Source organism: Anomaloglossus baeobatrachus, chromosome 6 (genome assembly GCF_048569485.1).
Source record: "Anomaloglossus baeobatrachus isolate aAnoBae1 chromosome 6, aAnoBae1.hap1, whole genome shotgun sequence".
Lineage (NCBI taxonomy): Eukaryota > Metazoa > Chordata > Amphibia > Anura > Aromobatidae > Anomaloglossus > Anomaloglossus baeobatrachus.
The window spans coordinates 558,227,949-558,247,009 of record NC_134358.1 but is presented as its reverse complement, the minus strand read 5'-3'; the positions used below and the strand labels follow the sequence as shown (position 1 = coordinate 558,247,009).

General features: G+C 40.0%; 1 protein-coding gene and 1 long non-coding RNA gene across 2 annotated transcripts in view; one reads left to right on the top strand and one right to left on the bottom strand.

Annotated features, from left to right (window-relative positions):
• The window catches only part of LOC142243620 (uncharacterized), a 53,621-nt gene extending 45,919 nt beyond the window's left edge, over window positions 1-7,702 (top strand). The window contains exon 3 of the long non-coding RNA XR_012724388.1: window positions 7,614-7,702. This is a non-coding gene — a long non-coding RNA (uncharacterized LOC142243620). The remainder of the gene's footprint in view (window positions 1-7,613) is intronic.
• The window catches only part of SCIN (scinderin), a 135,665-nt gene that overhangs the window by 3,861 nt on the left and 112,743 nt on the right, over window positions 1-19,061 (bottom strand). Inside the window, exons 11-14 of the mRNA XM_075315716.1 lie at window positions 18,810-18,980; window positions 12,711-12,888; window positions 10,914-11,035; window positions 7,063-7,140 (exon numbers count right to left, since the gene is read on the bottom strand). Of these exons, the coding sequence (XP_075171831.1) occupies window positions 7,063-7,140; window positions 10,914-11,035; window positions 12,711-12,888; window positions 18,810-18,980 (549 nt within the window). The remainder of the gene's footprint in view (window positions 1-7,062; window positions 7,141-10,913; window positions 11,036-12,710; window positions 12,889-18,809; window positions 18,981-19,061) is intronic.

Sequence of the window (19,061 nt, the reverse complement as noted above, 5' to 3'; positions counted from 1 at the left end):
CATAGTAGCAGTATTATAGTAGTTATATTCTTGTACATAGGGGCAGTATTATAGTAGTTATATTCTTGTACATAGTAGCAGTATTATAGTAGTTATATTCTTGTACATAGGAGCAGTATTATAGTAGATATATTCTTGTAAATAGGGGCAGTATAATAGTAGTTATATTCTTGTACATAGGGGGCAGTAGAATAGTAGTTATATTCTTGTATATAGGAGCAGTATTATAGTAGTTATATTCTTCTACATAGGAGCAGTATTATAGTAGTTATATTCTTGTACATAGGGGGCAGTATTATAGTAGTTATATTCTTGTACATAGGGGCAGTATTATAGTAGTTATATTCTTGTACATAGGGGCAGTATTATAGTAGTTATATTCTTGTACATAGGGGACAGTATTATAGTAGTTATATTCTTGTATATAGGAGCAGTATTATAGTAGTTATATTCTTCTACATAAGAGCAGTATTATAGTAGTTATATTCTTGTACATAGGGGGAAGTATTATAGTAGTTATATTCTTGTACATAGGGGCAGTATTATAGTAGTTATATTCTTGTACATAAGGGCAGTATTATAGTAGTTATATTCTTGTAAATAGGGGCAGTATTATAGTAGTTATATTCTTGTACATAGGGGGCAGTATTATAGTAGTTATATTCTTGTACATAGGGGCAGTATTATAGTAGTTATATTCTTGTACATAGGGGCAGTATTATAGTAGTTATATTCTTGTACATAGGGGGCAGTAGAATAGTAGTTATATTCTTGTATATAGGAGCAGTATTATAGTAGTTATATTCTTCTACATAAGAGCAGTATTATAGTAGTTATATTCTTGTACATAGGGGGAAGTATTATAGTAGTTATATTCTTGTACATAGGGGCAGTATTATAGTAGTTATATTCTTGTACATAAGGGCAGTATTATAGTAGTTATATTCTTGTAAATAGGGGCAGTATAATAGTAGTTATATTCTTGTACATAGGGGCAGTATTATAGTAGTTATATTCTTGTACATAGGGGGCAGTATTATAGTAGTTATATTCTTGTACATAGGGGCAGTATTATAGTAGTTATATTCTTGTACATGGTAGCAGTATTATAGTAGTTATATTTTTGTACATAGGAGCAGTATTATAGTAGTTATATTCTTGTACATAGGAGTAGTATTATAGCAGTTATATTCTTGTATATAGGGGCAGTATTATAGTAGTTATATTCTTGTACATAAGGGGCAGTATTATATTCTTGTACATAGAGGCAGTATTATAGTAGTTATATTCTTGTACATAGTAGCAGTATTATAGTAGTTATATTCTTGTACATAGGGGCAGTATTATAGTAGTTATATTCTTCTACATAGGAGCAGTATTATAGTAGTTATATTCTTGTACATAGGGGGAAGTATTATAGTAGTTATATTCTTGTACAAAAGGGCAGTATTATAGTACTTATATTCTTGTAAATAGGGGCAGTATAATAGTAGTTATATTCTTGTATATAGGAGCAGTATTATAGTAGTTATATTCTTGTACATAGGGGCAGTATTATAGTAGTTATATTCTTGTACATAGAGGCAGTATTATAGTAGTTATATTATTGTACATAGTAGCAGTATTATAGTAGTTATATTCTTGTACATAGGGGCAGTATTATAGTAGTTATATTCTTGTACATAGGAGCAGTATTATAGTAGTTATATTCTTGTACATAGGGGCAGTATTATAGTAGTTATATTCTTGTATATAGGGGCAGTATTATATTAGTTATATTCTTGTACATAGGAGCAGTATTATAGTAGTTATATTCTTGTACATAGGAGCAGTATTATAGTAGTTATATTCTTGTACATAGGAGCAGTATTATAGTAGTTATATTCTTGTACATAGGAGCAGTATTATAGTAGTTATAGTCTTGTACATAGGAGCAGTATTATAGTAGTTATATTCTTGTACATAGGAGCAGAATTATAGTAGTTATATTCTTGTACATAGGAGCAGTATTATAGTAGTTATATTCTTGTAAGTAGGGGCAGTATTATAGTAGTTATATTCTTGTAAGTAGGGGCAGTATTATAGTAGTTATATTCTTGTACATAAGGGGCAGTATTATATTCTTGTACATAGAGGCAGTATTATAGTAGTTATATTCTTGTACATAGTAGCAGTATTATAGTAGTTATATTCTTGTACATAGGGGCAGTATTATAGTATTTATATTCTTGTACATAGGAGCAGTATTATAGTAGTTATATTCTTGTACATAGGGGGCAGTATTATAGTAGTTATATTCTTGTACATAGGGGGCAGTATTATAGTAGTTATATTCTTGTACATAGGGGCAGTATTATAGTAGTTATATTCTTGTACATAGGAGCAGTATTATAGTAGTTATATTCTTGTAAGTAGGGGCAGTATTATAGTAGTTATATTCTTGTACTTAGGGGCAGTATTATAGTAGTTATATTCTTGTATATAGGGGCAGTATTATAGTAGTTATATTGTTGTAGATAGGGGCAGTATTATAGTAGTTATATTCTTGTACATAGGTGCAGTATTATAGTAGTTATATTCTTGTACATAGGGGCAGTATTATAGTATTTATATTCTTGTACATAGAAGCAGTATTATAGTAGTTATATTCTTGTAATTACGGGCAGTATTATAGTAGTTATATTCTTGTACATAGGGGCAGTATTATAGTAGTTATCTTCTTGTACATAGGGGCAGTATTATAGTAGTTATATTCTTGTACATAGGAGCAGTATTATAGTAGTTATATTCTTGTACATAGGGGGCAGTATTATAGTAGTTATATTCTTGTACATAGGGGGCAGTATTATAGTAGTTATATTCTTGTACATAGGGGCAGTATTATAGTAGTTATATTCTTGTACATAGGAGCAGTATTATAGTAGATATATTCTTGTACATAGGGGCAGTATTATAGTAGTTATATTCTTGTACATAGGGGCAGTATTATAGTAGTTATATTCTTGTACATAAGGGCAGTATTATAGTAGTTATATTCTTGTAAATAGGGGCAGTATAATAGTAGTTATATTCTTGTACATAGGGGCAGTATTATAGTAGTTATATTCTTGTACATAGGGGGCAGTATTATAGTAGTTATATTCTTGTACATAGGGGCAGTATTATAGTAGTTATATTCTTGTACATGGTAGCAGTATTATAGTAGTTATATTTTTGTACATAGGAGCAGTATTATAGTAGTTATATTCTTGTACATAGGAGTAGTATTATAGCAGTTATATTCTTGTATATAGGGGCAGTATTATAGTAGTTATATTCTTGTACATAAGGGGCAGTATTATATTCTTGTACATAGAGGCAGTATTATAGTAGTTATATTCTTGTACATAGTAGCAGTATTATAGTAGTTATATTCTTGTACATAGGGGCAGTATTATAGTAGTTATATTCTTGTACATAGTAGCAGTATTATAGTAGTTATATTCTTGTACATAGGGGCAGTATTATAGTATTTATATTCTTGTACATAGGAGCAGTATTATAGTAGTTATATTCTTGTACATAGGGGGAAGTATTATAGTAGTTATATTCTTGTACATAGGGGGCAGTATTATAGTAGTTATATTCTTGTACATAGGGGCAGTATTATAGTAGTTATATTCTTGTACATAGGAGCAGTATTATAGTAGTTATATTCTTGTAAGTAGGGGCAGTATTATAGTAGTTATATTCTTGTACTTAGGGGCAGTATTATAGTAGTTATATTCTTGTACATAGGAGCAGTATTATAGTAGTTATATTCTTGTACATAGGGGCAGTATTATAGTAGTTATATTCTTGTAGATAGGGGCAGTATTATAGTAGTTATATTCTTGTACATAGGGGCAGTATTATAGTAGTTATATTCTTGTAAGTAGGGGCAGTATTATAGTAGTTATATTCTTGTAAGTAGGGGCAGTATTATAGTAGTTATATTCTTGTACATAGGGGGCAGTATTATAGTAGTTATATTCTTGTACATAGGGGGCAGTATTATAGTAGTTATCTTCTTGTACATAGGGGCAGTATTATAGTAGTTATATTCTTGTACATAGGAGCAGTATTATAGTAGTTATATTCTTGTACATAGGGGGCAGTATTATAGTAGTTATAGTCTTGTACATAGGAGCAGTATTATAGTAGTTATATTCTTGTACATAGGAGCAGAATTATAGTAGTTATATTCTTGTACATAGGAGCAGTATTATAGTAGTTATATTCTTGTAAGTAGGGGCAGTATTATAGTAGTTATATTCTTGTACATAGGGGGCAGTATTATAGTAGTTATATTCTTGTACATAAGGGGCAGTATTATATTCTTGTACATAGAGGCAGTATTATAGTAGTTATATTCTTGTACATAGTAGCAGTATTATAGTAGTTATATTCTTGTACATAGGGGCAGTATTATAGTATTTATATTCTTGTACATAGGAGCAGTATTATAGTAGTTATATTCTTGTACATAGGGGGAAGTATTATAGTAGTTATATTCTTGTACATAGGGGGCAGTATTATAGTAGTTATATTCTTGTACATAGGGGCAGTATTATAGTAGTTATATTCTTGTACATAGGAGCAGTATTATAGTAGTTATATTCTTGTAAGTAGGGGCAGTATTATAGTAGTTATATTCTTGTACTTAGGGGCAGTATTATAGTAGTTATATTCTTGTATATAGGGGCAGTATTATAGTAGTTATATTGTTGTAGATAGGGGCAGTATTATAGTAGTTATATTCTTGTAGATAGGGGCAGTATTATAGTAGTTATATTCTTGTACATAGGGGCAGTATTATAGTAGTTATATTCTTGTAAGTAGGGGCAGTATTATAGTAGTTATATTCTTGTAAGTAGGGGCAGTATTATAGTAGTTATATTCTTGTACATAGGGGGCAGTATTATAGTAGTTATATTCTTGTACATAGGGGGCAGTATTATAGTAGTTATCTTCTTGTACATAGGGGCAGTATTATAGTAGTTATATTCTTGTACATAGGAGCAGTATTATAGTAGTTATATTCTTGTACATAGGGGGCAGTATTATAGTAGTTATATTCTTGTACATAGGGGGCAGTATTATAGTAGTTATATTCTTGTACATAGGGGCAGTATTATAGTAGTTATATTCTTGTACATAGGAGCAGTATTATAGTAGATATATTCTTGTACATAGGGGCAGTATTATAGTAGTTATATTCTTGTACATAGGGGGCAGTATTATAGTAGTTATATTCTTGTACATAGGGGGCAGTATTATAGTAGTTATATTCTTGTACATAGGGGCAGTATTATAGTAGTTATATTCTTGTACATAGGAGCAGTATTATAGTAGATATATTCTTGTACATAGGGGCAGTATTATAGTAGTTATATTCTTGTACATAGGGGCAGTATTATAGTAGATATATTCTTGTACATAGGTGCAGTATTATAGTAGTTATATTCTTGTACATAGGGGCAGTATTATAGCATTTATATTCTTGTACATAGGAGCAGTATTATAGTAGTTATATTCTTGTAAGTAGGGGCAGTATTATAGTAGTTATATTCTTGTACATAGGGTCAGTATTATAGTAGTTATATTCTTGTAGATAGGGGCAGTATTATAGTAGTTATATTCTTGTACATAGGGGCAGTATTATAGTAGTTATATTCTTGTAAGTAGGGGCAGTATTATAGTAGTTATATTCTTGTACATAGGGGGCAGTATTATAGTAGTTATATTCTTGTACATAGGGGGCAGTATTATAGTAGTTATCTTCTTGTACATAGGGGCAGTATTATAGTAGTTATATTCTTGTACATAGGAGCAGTATTATAGTAGTTATATTCTTGTAAGTAGGGGCAGTATTATAGTAGTTATATTCTTGTACATAGGGGGCAGTATTATAGTAGTTATATTCTTGTATATAGGGGCAGTATTATAGTAGTTATATTCTTGTACATAGGGGCAGTATTATAGTAGTTATATTCTTGTACATAGGAGCAGTATTATAGTAGATATATTCTTGTACATAGGGGCAGTATTATAGTAGTTATATTCTTGTACATAGGGGCAGTATTATAGTAGTTATATTCTTGTACATAGGAGCAGTATTATAGTAGATATATTCTTGTACATAGGTGCAGTATTATAGTAGTTATATTCTTGTACATAGGGGCAGTATTATAGTATTTATATTCTTGTACATAGGAGCAGTATTATAGTAGTTATATTCTTGTAATTACGGGCAGTATTATAGTAGTTATATTCTTGTACATAGGGTCAGTATTATAGTAGTTATATTCTTGTATATAGGGGCAGTATTATAGTAGTTATATTCTTGTACATAGGAGCAGTATTATAGCAGTTATATTCTTGTAAGTAGGGGCAGTATTATAGTAGTTATATTCTTGTACGTAGGGGCAGTATTATAGTAGTTATATTCTTGTATATAGGGGCAGTATTATAGTAGTTATATTCTTGTAGATAGGGGCAGTATTATAGTAGTTATATTCTTGTAGATAGGGGCAGCATTATAGTAGTTATATTCTTGTAGATAGGGGCAGTATTATAGTAGCTATATTCTTGTATATAGGGGCAGTATTATAGTAGTTATATTCTTTTACATAGGGGCAGTATTATAGTAGTTATATTCTTGTACATAGGAGCAGTATTATAGTAGTTATATTTTTGTAAGTAGGGGCAGTATTATAGTAGTTATATTCTTGTACATAGGGGGCAGTATTATAGTAGTTATATTCTTGTACATACGGGGCAGTATTATAGTAGTTATATTCTTGTTCATAGGGGCAGTATTATAGTAGTTATATTCTTGTATATAGGGGCAGTATTATAGTAGTTATATTCTTGTACATAGGAGCAGTATTATAGTAGTTATATTCTTGTACATAGGGGCAGTATTATAGCAGTTATATTCTTGTACATAGGAGCAGTATTATAGTTGTTATATTCTTGTACATAGGAGCAGTATTATAGCAGTTATCAGGACATCTAGAACAGTCATGCAGCATATATTACCTGTTCCCATGTATCCAGTAACATGACGTCATCTTCTGCTAAATCATCTTGTGTAAATTCTCCTGGGACCTCCTCGATCTGGGTTTAGATGATAAATATCAGGGATAAGTATTTAATAGGAAGAAATTTGTCGCACTCTCCCACTAATGTATTACAAAGTTTTACCTGATTTACTGGCTTAAGATGAAAATGATAATAAGGGTTCATTCATATCTGCGTATAAATAATCACAAGGCTCCATAGACTTTGAGCAGCAGCTTTTGCCGGCTTACACTGCGCTCTTCAAGACCCGGCGACACTGATGAGCTGTGACTCAGGAATGTTACTGTTCATCACAGTCTCTGGGTATCACAGAGCACATTGTGAGCCGGAAATGGCTGCTGTTCATAGTCTATGGAGCCTCGCGCTGAGACTCCATAGCCTTTTATCTAAGTAATCAAGGAACCTCATGAGAAATGCTGGATCATGTCAGACCTGGGAATTTTGCTTTCTAATAACTTGGTGAACAATAAAGTCTTTTATTTTTATTTCTCTTTTTCTATGTGTTTCAGGTTTCCATTTGTGGACTACGTCAGACGCCATGGACCACAGACCTGCATAGGATTTTTTTTACACATAAATTGGTGAACCAGGGAAAAAGTTGGGGAATGTTTTTTCTAATAAACTATTTTTGTGTGAATTTTTTTTCTCTTTACTTACTGGGTTAGTAATGGGGGTGTCTGATAGATGCCTCTCCATTACTAATCTCTGGGCTTGATGCCAGCTGACATTACACAGCTGACATCAACCCCCAAAAATCATTACCCCAATTGCCACCGCACCAGGTCAATCAGGAAGAGCCAGAATTGGATCATCTAATGTGATTCTCTTCTTCTTGGGCAGCTGCGGGCTGCTATTTGTAGACTGGGGAGGGCCCAATAACCATGGACCTACCCAGCTTTATAGTACCAGCCCCCGGCTGTCTGCTTTATATTGGCTATTTATCAAAATGTGTAAAACATGAACACCACACGCATGGTTCGTGTGACGACCCATTTTTTTCTTGCGCCCGTTGACTTGCACTGGCGAGTCTTGTCTGATATACACAGCCACACTCTGCATGCTGTGATGTTTTTTACATACAGTTAGGTCCAGAAATATTTGGACAGTGACACAATTTTCGCGAGTTGGGCTCTGCATGCCACCACATTGGATTTGAAATGAAACCTCTACAACAGAATTCAAGTGCAGATTGTAACGTTTAATTTGAAAGTTTGAACAAAAATATCTGATAGAAATTGAAGAAAAAACAAAAAGCCAGCACCAAATGTGCACTTCAGCACTAAACATTCCAAACTGTACTTATTATAAAAAAATTTTGAGATTTTTGGCAAAAAATTGCAATTTCTTGAGCTGCCTTGCCACGTCACGGCAAATCTCATTAGAGGCAGTCCTACACTAAAATATTTTTATAAAATGTGCCATACGGCCTCATATATGAATAGTAGAACTGCTCTTAGCAGCACTCACCTGGTCTATTTCAATCCCGTACCCATGACTGAGTCATGGCTGTGGGCGGGACAGGTCCAAGCAAATGCTGCATGAAGTAAAAAGCCTGTGGACAGGGCCTGATGACTTAATGTGAACAGTCACCAACCGCCAAAATCTAGACAGATGGAATACATCCCAAATTGGGGTGCATAGCAAGGTGGAGGTCAACCACCGACCAATTCAATGAAGAAAAAACAAAAAGCTAGCACCAAATGTGCACTTCAGCACTAAACATTCCAAACTGTACTTATTATAAAAATTTTTTGAGATTTTTGGCAAAAAATTGCAATTTCTTGAGCTGCCTCGCCAGTCATGGGTACGGGATTGAAATAGACCAGGTGAGTGCTGCTGAGAGCAGTTCTACTATTCATATGTGAGGCCGTATGGCACATTTTATAAAAATATTTTAGTGTAGGACTGCTTCAAATGAGATTTGCCGTGACGTGGCGAAGCAGCTCAAGAAATTGCAATTTTTTGCCAAAAATCTCAAAATTTTTAAAATAAGTACAGTTTGGAATGTTTAGTGCTGAAGTGCACATTTGGTGCTGCTTTTTGTTTTTTCTTCATCTGATAGAAATTGTAGGAACTGTACACATTTCTTTACAAACACTCCACATTTTAGGAGGTCAAAAGTAATTGGACAAATAAACCAAACCCAAACAAAATATTTTTATTTTCAATATTTTGTTGCGAATCCTTTGGAGGCAATCACTGCCTTAAGTCTGGAACCCATGGACATCACCAAACGCTGGGTTTCCTCCTTCTTAATGCTTTGCCAGGCCTTTACAGCCGCAGCCTTCAGGTCTTGCTTGTTTCTGGGTCTTTCCGTCTTAAGTCTGGATTTGAGCAAGTGAAATGCATGCTCAATTGGGTTAAGATCTGGTGATTGACTTGGCCATTGCAGAATGTTCCACTTTTTTGCACTCATGAACTCCTGGGTAGCTTTGGCTGTATGCTTGGGGTCATTGTCCATCTGTACTATGAAGCGCCGTCCGATCAACTTTGCGGCATTTGGCTGAATCTGGGCAGAAATTATATCCCGGTACACTTCAGAATTTATCCGGCTACTCTTGTCTGCTGTTATGTCATCAATAAACACAAGTGACCCAGTGCCATTGAAAGCCATGCATGCCCATGCCATCACGTTGCCTCCACCATGTTTTACAGAGGATGTGGTGTGCCTTGGATCATGTGCCGTTCCCTTTCTTCTCCAAACTTTTTTCTTCCCATCATTCTGGTACAGGTTGATCTTTGTCTCATCTGTCCATAGAATACTTTTCCAGAACTGAGCTGGCTTCATGAGGTGTTTTTCAGCAAATTTAACTCTGGCCTGTCTATTTTTGGAATTGATGAATGGTTTGCATCTAGATGTGAACCCTTTGTATTTACTTTCATGGAGTCTTCTCTTTACTGTTGACTTAGAGACAGATACACCTACTTCACTGAGAGTGTTCTGGACTTCAGTTGATGTTATGAACGGGTTCTTCTTCACCAAAGAAAGTATGCAGTGATCATCCACCACTGTGGTCATCCGTGGACGCCCAGGCCTTTTTGAGTTCCCAAGCTCACCAGTCAATTCCTTTTTTCTCAGAATGTACCCGACTGTTGATTTTGCTACTCCAAGCATGTCTGCTATCTCTCTGATGGATTTTTTCTTTTTTTTCAGCCTTAGGATGTTCTGCTTCACCTCAATTGAGAGTTCCTTAGACCGCATGTTGTCTGGTCACAGCAACAGCTTCCAAATGCAAAACCACACACCTGTAATCAACCCCAGACCTTTTAACTACTTCATTGATTACAGGTTAACGAGGGAGACGCCTTCAGAGTTAATTGCAGCCCTTAGAGTCCCTTGTCCAATTACTTTTGGTCCCTTTAAAAAGAGGAGGCTATGCATTACAGAGCTATGATTCCTAAACCCTTTCTCCGATTTGGATGTGAAAACTCTCATATTGCAGCTGGGAGTGTGCACTTTCAGCCCATATTATATATATAATTGTATTTCTGAACATGTTTTTGTAAACAGCTAAAATAACAAAACTTGTGTCACTGTCCAAATATTTCTGGACCTAACTGTAGCTCTATTGCAGCTGGGGAAAAACTCTCAGATGAACACTGCCTCATTGAATAATATTGGTGCGAGTGCAATGAGATGGTTTTTTTTTCATTACACTCGCCAAACGCATACCTGGGGCCTCGCAGGCCTGCTAGGTTACTTGTTTTCTATGGTTTATTTCTATGGTTGTGCGTTCTAGGGTTAATTGCAGATGTCAGCAAACCCTAATAAATATAATTTTATATTGATTTGGTAAAAAGCTTCTTACCACAAACCTCCCAGACTTGTTTGAGCAGCCGTACAGCCTAGGTGGGTGATCTGCAAGCTGGGATCCGAGGAGCTCAGACGTCTGGTATGATGTTTTACCTCCCAGTGAGCTCCAGAAATCATCTACAGTCAAAAAACATTTCATAGAATTGCATGTTACTAAGCTGTGTTTAAGAGAAATCTAAGCCCAGTCATCGTAAAAATGAATCCGTTTCCATATGATGTACTTTTGATTTGCCAGCAGTGTCTCCTGTTAATTTTTAGTGCACCGCTTGGGGATGGTTCAATATGACCATGTCACCCCTTGGATAGGACATGTTATGCACTCCTGCTCTAGACCACATTTGCCAATTTTCATAAATTCCTTTCTGGGAAATTGGCCCTTTCTTACTAAGTTATGCTCCATTTCTTGATGTTGAGTGTCCCACAGAGATTTTCACAAACTTCGCTGACTGTCACGGCAGCGGTGAGTTCTGTTCAGACTATAGATTCTAACGGTCTGCCTGATAACTCCTCTGGTGTTGGTGATCTACGCAGGCAGACTCAGGCATCAACCTGCTGAGTGCTAATTCAGAGACAGGCTAACAGGAGTTTATCTCTGCTAGTCTGCTTGTTAGTCTCCTTTGATCACCTGCTGTGAGGGATCCAATCACATCTGCTCCCTTCTTATATATGCTGGCTGGTTTATTCCACCTATGCCAGCTATAGTTTATCTTAGTTTGTCTGGGGAAGTGTTGTGATCTAGACTATCTGGTGTGATATCTGTTGCTGAGTACAATTGTGGAGTTTTTGCCTTTTTGTTGCTACCCCCTGCTCTCTTTTTTTTCTCTTGAGCCTCCCTTTGTCTGTCTATTCCTGTTTTGTGTGCAGTGTGTCAGAGTTTTGGATTTCCCTTGTCTGTCCTTATCTGTTTACCATCTCGCTCCTGACCCTTCCATCCCTGGGAGAGGGGGTATTAGAGTAGTATTTTTCAGGAGTATAGAGAAAGGCACGGGACTCTGACGACTCCACTATTAGGAGTAATTCGGAGGTGGGGGATAGCCTAGGGTCACCTAGTGTGAGAGGCAGCATTCAGCCCCTGTCCCTGAGTACAATTGTGGCGTTAACACTTGTTGCATTTTTGTTGCTACCTTCCTGCTCTTGTTTTTCTCTTGAGCCTCCCTTTGTCTATTCCTGTGTGTGCAGTGTGTCAGAGTTTTGGTTTGCCCTTCTCTGTCCTTATCTGTTTACCATCTCACTCCTACCCCTTCCCTTCCCGAGGAGGAGTGGGTATTAGAGTAGTATGCCTCAGGAGTTTAAAAAGGCATGGGACTCTGACCTCTCCACCATTAGGAGTAATCCACAGGTTAGGGATAGCCTAGGGTCCCCTAGTGTGAGGGGCAGTAGAGAGCCCCTGTCCCTCACTATCCTGAAGTAACATTGTGCCTTTCAGTTTAGACCCAAGGGCTGAGTCTGATGTCACCATTTTGTGAATGGGCACATTTGTTACATAAAGGATAAGACAAATGCGTCTTCATATTTAAATATTTCAGCTTCCATTGACTTAAAGGGGTTTTCCCACAGTTACAACCTATCACCTATCCAAAGGACAGAAGAAAAGTGTCTAATCATTGGGGGCTCCAACAGTCACCAAGAACAGAGGTCCAGTGTTGGCCGTCTTAATATCGTGGTCGTACATATCCATTATCCCTAATTAACTATCTTTGAGCCTGAGAAGATAGCCAAGAGCGGCGTTCCTCATCAGAAGCTAATTTTCAAAGATTTGCTTATTAGGATGCAAATAAAAGAAACGTCAGACCTGGTTCCTGTCCTTCTTTAATCCGAGTTGTCTTGCATTTGAGGAGATTGGTGATGTAACCGGCCCCCTTCTCTTCTTCTCCGCTCGCGCCTCTTCCTATCCACTCATAGCCGGAATTATTCTTCAGTTTCAGCACAAACACATCATTAGAATTGAGTGAGGAGGTGGCTGCATCTACCTGGAAATGTACAAATGGAAGTGAAGAAATAATGATTTCATGTACACAGATGGCTTCAAGTGTCCTCAGTTATCGGAGGATAATTGTAAAGTTATTGTCTCCATTGTAAGGTCCTATTATCATAAAGTCTTGTGTTACATGGCATAAGAGAAATGGAAGAAGAAAGGGAAGAAAATATGAGCGGTGACGGGATGTAGGGAGAGATGTGAGCGGAAGGTGGAAGTAAGGACAAGAAAGAAAGGAAGAGATGTGTGAGGAAGGAGGAAATAAGGACAAGAAAGAAAGTAAGAGATGTGAGAGGAAGGTGGAGGTAAGGACAAAAAAGGGAAGGAAGAGATGTGAGAGGAAGTAAGGACAAGAAAGGGAAGGAAATGTGAGAGGAAGGTGGAGGTAAGGACAAGAAAGGGAAGGAGAAGATGTGAGCGGAAGGAGGAAATAAAGACAAGAAAGAAAGTAAGAGATGTGAGAGGAAGGTGGAGGTAAGGACAAGAAAGGGAAGAAAGATGTGAGCGGAAGGTGGATGTAAGGACAAGAAAGGGAAGGAAATGTGAGAGGAAGGTGGAGGTAAGGACAAGAAAGAAAGGAAGAGATGTGAGCGGAAAGTAGAAGTAAGGACAAGAAAGAAAGTAAGTAAGAGATGTGAGAGGAAGGTGGAGGTAAGGACAAGAAAGGGAAGGAAGAGATGTGAGCGGAAGGTAGAAGTAAGGACAAGAAAGGGACAAAAGAGATGTGAGCGGAATGTGGAGGTTAGGAAGAAAGATGTGGAAGAAAGATGTGAGCAGAAGGTGGAAGTAAAGACAAGAAAGGGAAGGAAGAGATGTGGGAGAAAGGTGGAGGTAAGGACAAGAAAGGGAAGAAAGATGTGTGCGGAAGGTGGAAGTAAAGACAAGTAAGGGAAGGAAGTGATACGAGCGGAATGTGGATGTAAGGACAAGAAAGGGAAGGAAGAGATGTGAGAGGAAGGTGGATGTAAAGACAAGAAAGGCAAGGAAGAGATGTGAGCGGAAGATGAGGTATGGACAAGGAAGGGAAGGAAGAGATGTGAGCGGAAGATGAGGTAAGGACAAGGAAGGGAAGGAAGAGATGTGAGCGGAAGATGAGGTAAGGACAAGGAAGGGAAGGAAGAGATGTGAGCGGAAAGTGGAGGTAAGGACAAGAAAGGGAAGGAAGAGATGTGAGAGGAAGGTGGAGGTAAGGACAAGAAAGGGAAGGAAGAGATGTGAGCGGAAGGTGAGGTAAGGACAAGGAAGGGAAGGAAGAGATGTGAGCGGAAAGTGGATGTAAGGACAAGGAAGGGAAGGAAGAGATGTGAGAGGAAGGTGGAGGTAAGGACAAGAAAGGGAAGGAAGAGATGTGAGCGGAAGGTGAGGTAAGGACAAGGAAGGGAAGGAAGAGATGTGAGCGGAAAGTGGATGTAAGGACAAGAAAGAAAAGGAAGAAACGTGAGCGAAGGTTGAAGTAAGGACATGAAAGGGAAGGAAGAGATGTGAGCGAAAGGTGGAGGTAAGGACAAGAAAGGGAAGGAAGAGTTGTGAGTGGAAGGTGAGGTAAGGACAAGAAAAAGAAGGAAGAGATGTGAGCGGAAGGTGGAAGTAAGGACAAGAAAGGGAAGGAGATGTGAGCGGAAGGTGGAAGTAAGGACAAGAAAGGGAAGGACAAGACAGGGAAGGAAGGAATAAAGGGAGGAAGACATTTAGGGAAGCAGATGTAAGAACAATAAAGTGTAAGACGAAACGTGAGTGCGAAGAAGATATAAGGAGAAGACAGAAAGGAAGGGGAGAAAGGAGAAAGGTGAAGTGTGGGTTGGAAGGGGAAGTAATGACAGGAAAGGAAAAGCTTTCGGGCACCAGATGTAAAAACAAGAAAGCATAGGGTAGGATTAGATGTGAGTTTTAAAAAAGGGAAAACTTTAAGAATAGGAGAAAGATGAGGTTCATGCAGGAAGGGATGCAAAGAGAAGAAAAGGAAGTAAAGTGTGTATGAAGAGGATTTAAGGAGATGGAAGAGAATTCAGCAGGAAGGGGATGTAAAGAGAAGGAAGATTGATGGGAAAGACATCTAAAGAGCAGAAAAGAAAGATGAAATTTGAGCAGGAACAGGATGTGAGGAGAAGAAAGGAAGGAAGAGCGGTGAGCAGGAGGAGGATGCGAGGAGAAGAAAGGAAGGAAGAGCGGTGAGCAGGAGGAGGATGTGAGGAGAAGTAAGGAAGGAAGAGAGGAGCAGGAGGAGGATGTGAGGAGAAGAAAGGAAGGAAAAGGTGAGCAGGAGGAGGATGTGAGGAGAGGAAAGAAGGAAGAGAGGTAAGCAGGAGGAGGATGTGAGGAAAAGAAAAAAGGAAGCGAGGGGAGCAGGAGGAGGATGTGAGGAGAAGGAAGAAAGGGAGGTGAGCAGGAGGAGGATGTGAGGAGAAGGAAGGAAGGGAGGTGAGCAGGAGGAGGATGTGAGGAGAAGAAAGAAGGAAGAGAGGTGAGCAGGAGGAGGATGTGAGGAGAAGAAAAAAGGAAGCGAGGGGAGCAGGAGGAGGATGTGAGGAGAAGAAAGAAGGAAGCGAGGGGAGCAGGAGGAGGATGGGAGGAGAAGAAAGGAAGGAAAAGAGGCGAGCAGGAGGAGGATGGGAGGAGAAGGAAGAAAGAGAGCTGAGCAGGAGGAGGATGTGAGGAGAAGGAAGAGAGGTGAGCAGGAGGAGGATGTGTGAAGGAAGGAAGAGAGGTGAGCAGGAGGAGGATGTGAGAAGGAAGGAAGAGAGGTGAGCAGGAGGAGGATGTGAGGAGAAGAAAGAAGGAAGAGAGGTGAGCGTGAGGAGGATGTGAGAAGGAAGGAAGAGAGGTGAGCAGGAGGAGGATGTGAGGAGAAGGAAGAGAGGTGAGCAGGAGGAGGATGTGAGAAGAAAGAAGGAAGAGAGGTGAGCAGGAGGAGGATGTGAGAAGAAAGAAGGAAGAGAGGTGAGCAGGAGGAGGATGTGAGAAGAAAGAAGGAATAGAGGTGAGCAGGAGGAGGATGTGAGAAGGAAGGAAGAGAGGTGAACAGGAGGAGGATGTGAGGAGAAGAAAGAAGGAACAGAGGTGAGCAGGAGGAGGATGTGAGGAGAAGAAAGAAGGAACAGAGGTGAGCAGGAGGAGGATGTGAGGAGAAGAAAGAGGTGAGCAGGAGGAGGATGTGAGAAGGAAGAGAGGTGAGCAGGAGGAGGATGTGAGAAGGAAGAGAGGTGAGCAGGAGGAGGATGTGAGGAGAAGAAAGAAGGAAGAGAGGTGAGCAGGAGGAGGATGTGAGGAGAAGGAAGAGAGGAGAGCAGGAGGAGGATGTGAGGAGAAGAAAGAAGGAAGCGAGGAGAGCAGGAGGAGGATGTGAGAAGAAAAGGAAGAGAGGTGAGCAGGAGGAGGATGTGAGGAGAAGAAAGAAGCAAGAGAGGTGAGCAGGAGGAGGATGTGAGGAAAAGAAAGAAGGAAGAGGTGAGCAGGAGGAGGATGTGAGGAGAAGAAAGAAGGAAGAGAGGAGAGCAGGAGGAGGATGTGAGGAGAAGGAAGCGAGGAGAGCAGGAGGAGGATGTGAGGAGAAGAAAGAAGGAAGAGAGGTGAGCAGGAGGAGGATGTGAGGAGAAGAAAGAAGGAAGAGAGGTGAGCAGGAGGAGGATGTGAGGAGAAGAAAGAAGGAAGAGAGGTGAGCAGGAGGAGGATGTGAGGAGAAGAAAGAAGGAAGAGAGGTGAGCAGGAGGAGGATGTGAGGAGAAGAAAGAAGGAAGAGAGGTGAGCAGGAGGAGGATGTGAGGAGAAGAAAGAAGGAAGCGAGGAGAGCAGGAGGAGGATGTGAGGAGAAGAAAGAAGGAAGAGAGGTGAGCAGGAGGAGGATGTGAGGAGAAGAAAGAAGGAAGAGAGGTGAGCAGGAGGAGGATGTGAGAAGAAGGAAGAGAGGTGAGCAGGAGGAGGATGTGAGGAGAAGAAAGAAGGAAGAGAGGTGAGCAGGAGGAGGATGTGAGGAGAAGAAAGAAGCAAGAGAGGTGAGCAGGAGGAGGATGTGAGGAGAAGAAAGAAGGAAGAGAGGTGAGCAGGAGGAGGATGTGAGGAGAAGAAAGAAGGAAGAGAGGTGAGCAGGAGGAGGATGTGAGGAGAAGAAAGAAGGAAGAGAGGTGAGCAGGAGGAGGATGTGAGGAGAAGAAAGAAGGAAGAGAGGTGAGCAGGAGGAGGATGTGAGGAGAAGAAAGAAGGAAGAGAGGTGAGCAGGAGGAGGATGTGAGGAGAAGAAAGAAGGAAGAGAGGTGAGCAGGAGGAGGATGTGAGGAGAAGAAAGAAGCAAGAGAGGTGAGCAGGAGGAGGATGTGAGGAGAAGAAAGAAGCAAGAGAGGTGAGCAGGAGGAGGATGTGAGGAGAAGAAAGAAGCAAGAGAGGTGAGCAGGAGGAGGATGTGAGGAGAAGAAAGAAGGAAGAGAGGTGAGCAGGAGGAGGATGTGAGGAGAAGAAAGAAGCAAGAGAGGTGAGCAGGAGGAGGATGTGAGGAGAAGAAAGAAGGAAGAGAGGTGAGCAGGAGGAGGATATGAGGAGAAGAAAGAAGGAAGAGAGGTGAGCAGGAGGAGGATGTGAGGAGAAGAAAGAAGGAAGAGAGGTGAGCAGGAGGAGGATGTGAGGAGAAGTAAGGAAGGAAGGGAGGTGAGCAGGAGGAGGATGTGAGGAGAAGTAAGGAAGGGAGGTGAGCAGGAGGAGGATGTGAGGAGAAGAAAGAAGGAAGAGAGGTGAGCAGGAGGAGGATGTGAGGAGAAGAAAGAAGCAAGAGAGGTGAGCAGGAGGAGGATGTGAGGAGAAGAAAGAAGCAAGAGGTGAGCAGGAGGAGGATGTGAGGAGAAGAAAGAAGGAAGAGAGGTGAGCAGGAGGAGGATGTGAGGAGAAGAAAGAAGGAAGAGAGGTGAGCAGGAGGAGGATGTGAGGAGAAGTAAGGAAGGAAGTGAGGAGAGCAGGAGGAGGATGTGAGGAGAAGTAAGGTAGGAAGGAAGGGAGGTGAGCAGGAGGAGGATGTGAGGAGAAGTAAGGAAGGGAGGTGAGCAGGAGGAGGATGTGAGGAGAAGGAAGGAAGGGAGGTGAGCAGGAGGAGGATGTGAGGAGAAGGAAGAGAGGTGAGCAGGAGGAGGATGTGAGGAGAAGGAAGGAAGGGAGGTGAGCAGGAGGAGGATGTGAGGAGAAGTAAGGAAGGAAGGGAGGTGAGCAGGAGGAGGATGTGAGGAGAAGTAAGTAAGGAAGGGAGGTGAGCAGGAGGAGGATGTGAGGAGAAGGAAGGAAAGGAGGTGAGCAGGAGGAGGATGTGAGGAGAAGGAAGGAAGGGAGGTGAGCAGGAGGAGGATGTGAGGAGAAGGAAGGGAGGTGAGCAGGAGGATGTGAGGAAAAGTAAGGAAGGAAGGGAGGTGAGCAGGAGGAGGATGTGAGGAGAAGGAAGGGAGGTGAGCAGGAGGATGTAAGAAGAAGGAGGGATGAGATTTGAGCATAATGAGAATGTAAAAAGAAGGAATGGAAGAATGGGATGTAAACAGGAAAGGAATGGAAGAAGAATTCAAAGGAAGAGATGTGCATGGGAAGAAAGTGGAAGCTGTAAGAGAGTGAGAAGATGGAGGGAAGAAAGTGTAGGAAAAGGAATTAAAAATAAATGAAAATTGGAGTTCTGCGCATGCACCAAGTGCCCTGGTGATCGGCACATGAGCAGCACAGCTTCCCCCTGGAGTTGGCCATCTCCCTGGATCTACTCATTTGCTTCTTCTCAGGGCAAGTTGTCCCACAAGGAGATGCGCTTTTTTCAGATGGTGATATTTCCCTGGCAGATGTAAAAGGAATGAACATAAAAGAATCAGAAGGAAAAGATGGGAAAGAAGACAACGACGGAGGAAATGAAGAAATATTCATTCTGGTCCTTGTGATGCGGTTAATGAACTTCCGGATAGTTACCTCCATTATGCGCGTGATGGAAGACAAGTTCCTGCGGACCTGGAAGAGTCTGACCGCAGCGGGGGCCGTCTGGCCGCCTTTCCGGGATGTGCCGTCTTTGTATATAATGAGAGGCTTTTCTTTGAACAAGCTCAGTAAGTGACAAGGTTCCTTTCCCTGCGTGACGCGGACCTGAAAAAGCACGATACAAGCGCGGTATTAATAACGATACGTAGTATTACTGATTAGACAAATGTGCCTGATTTCTTCCTA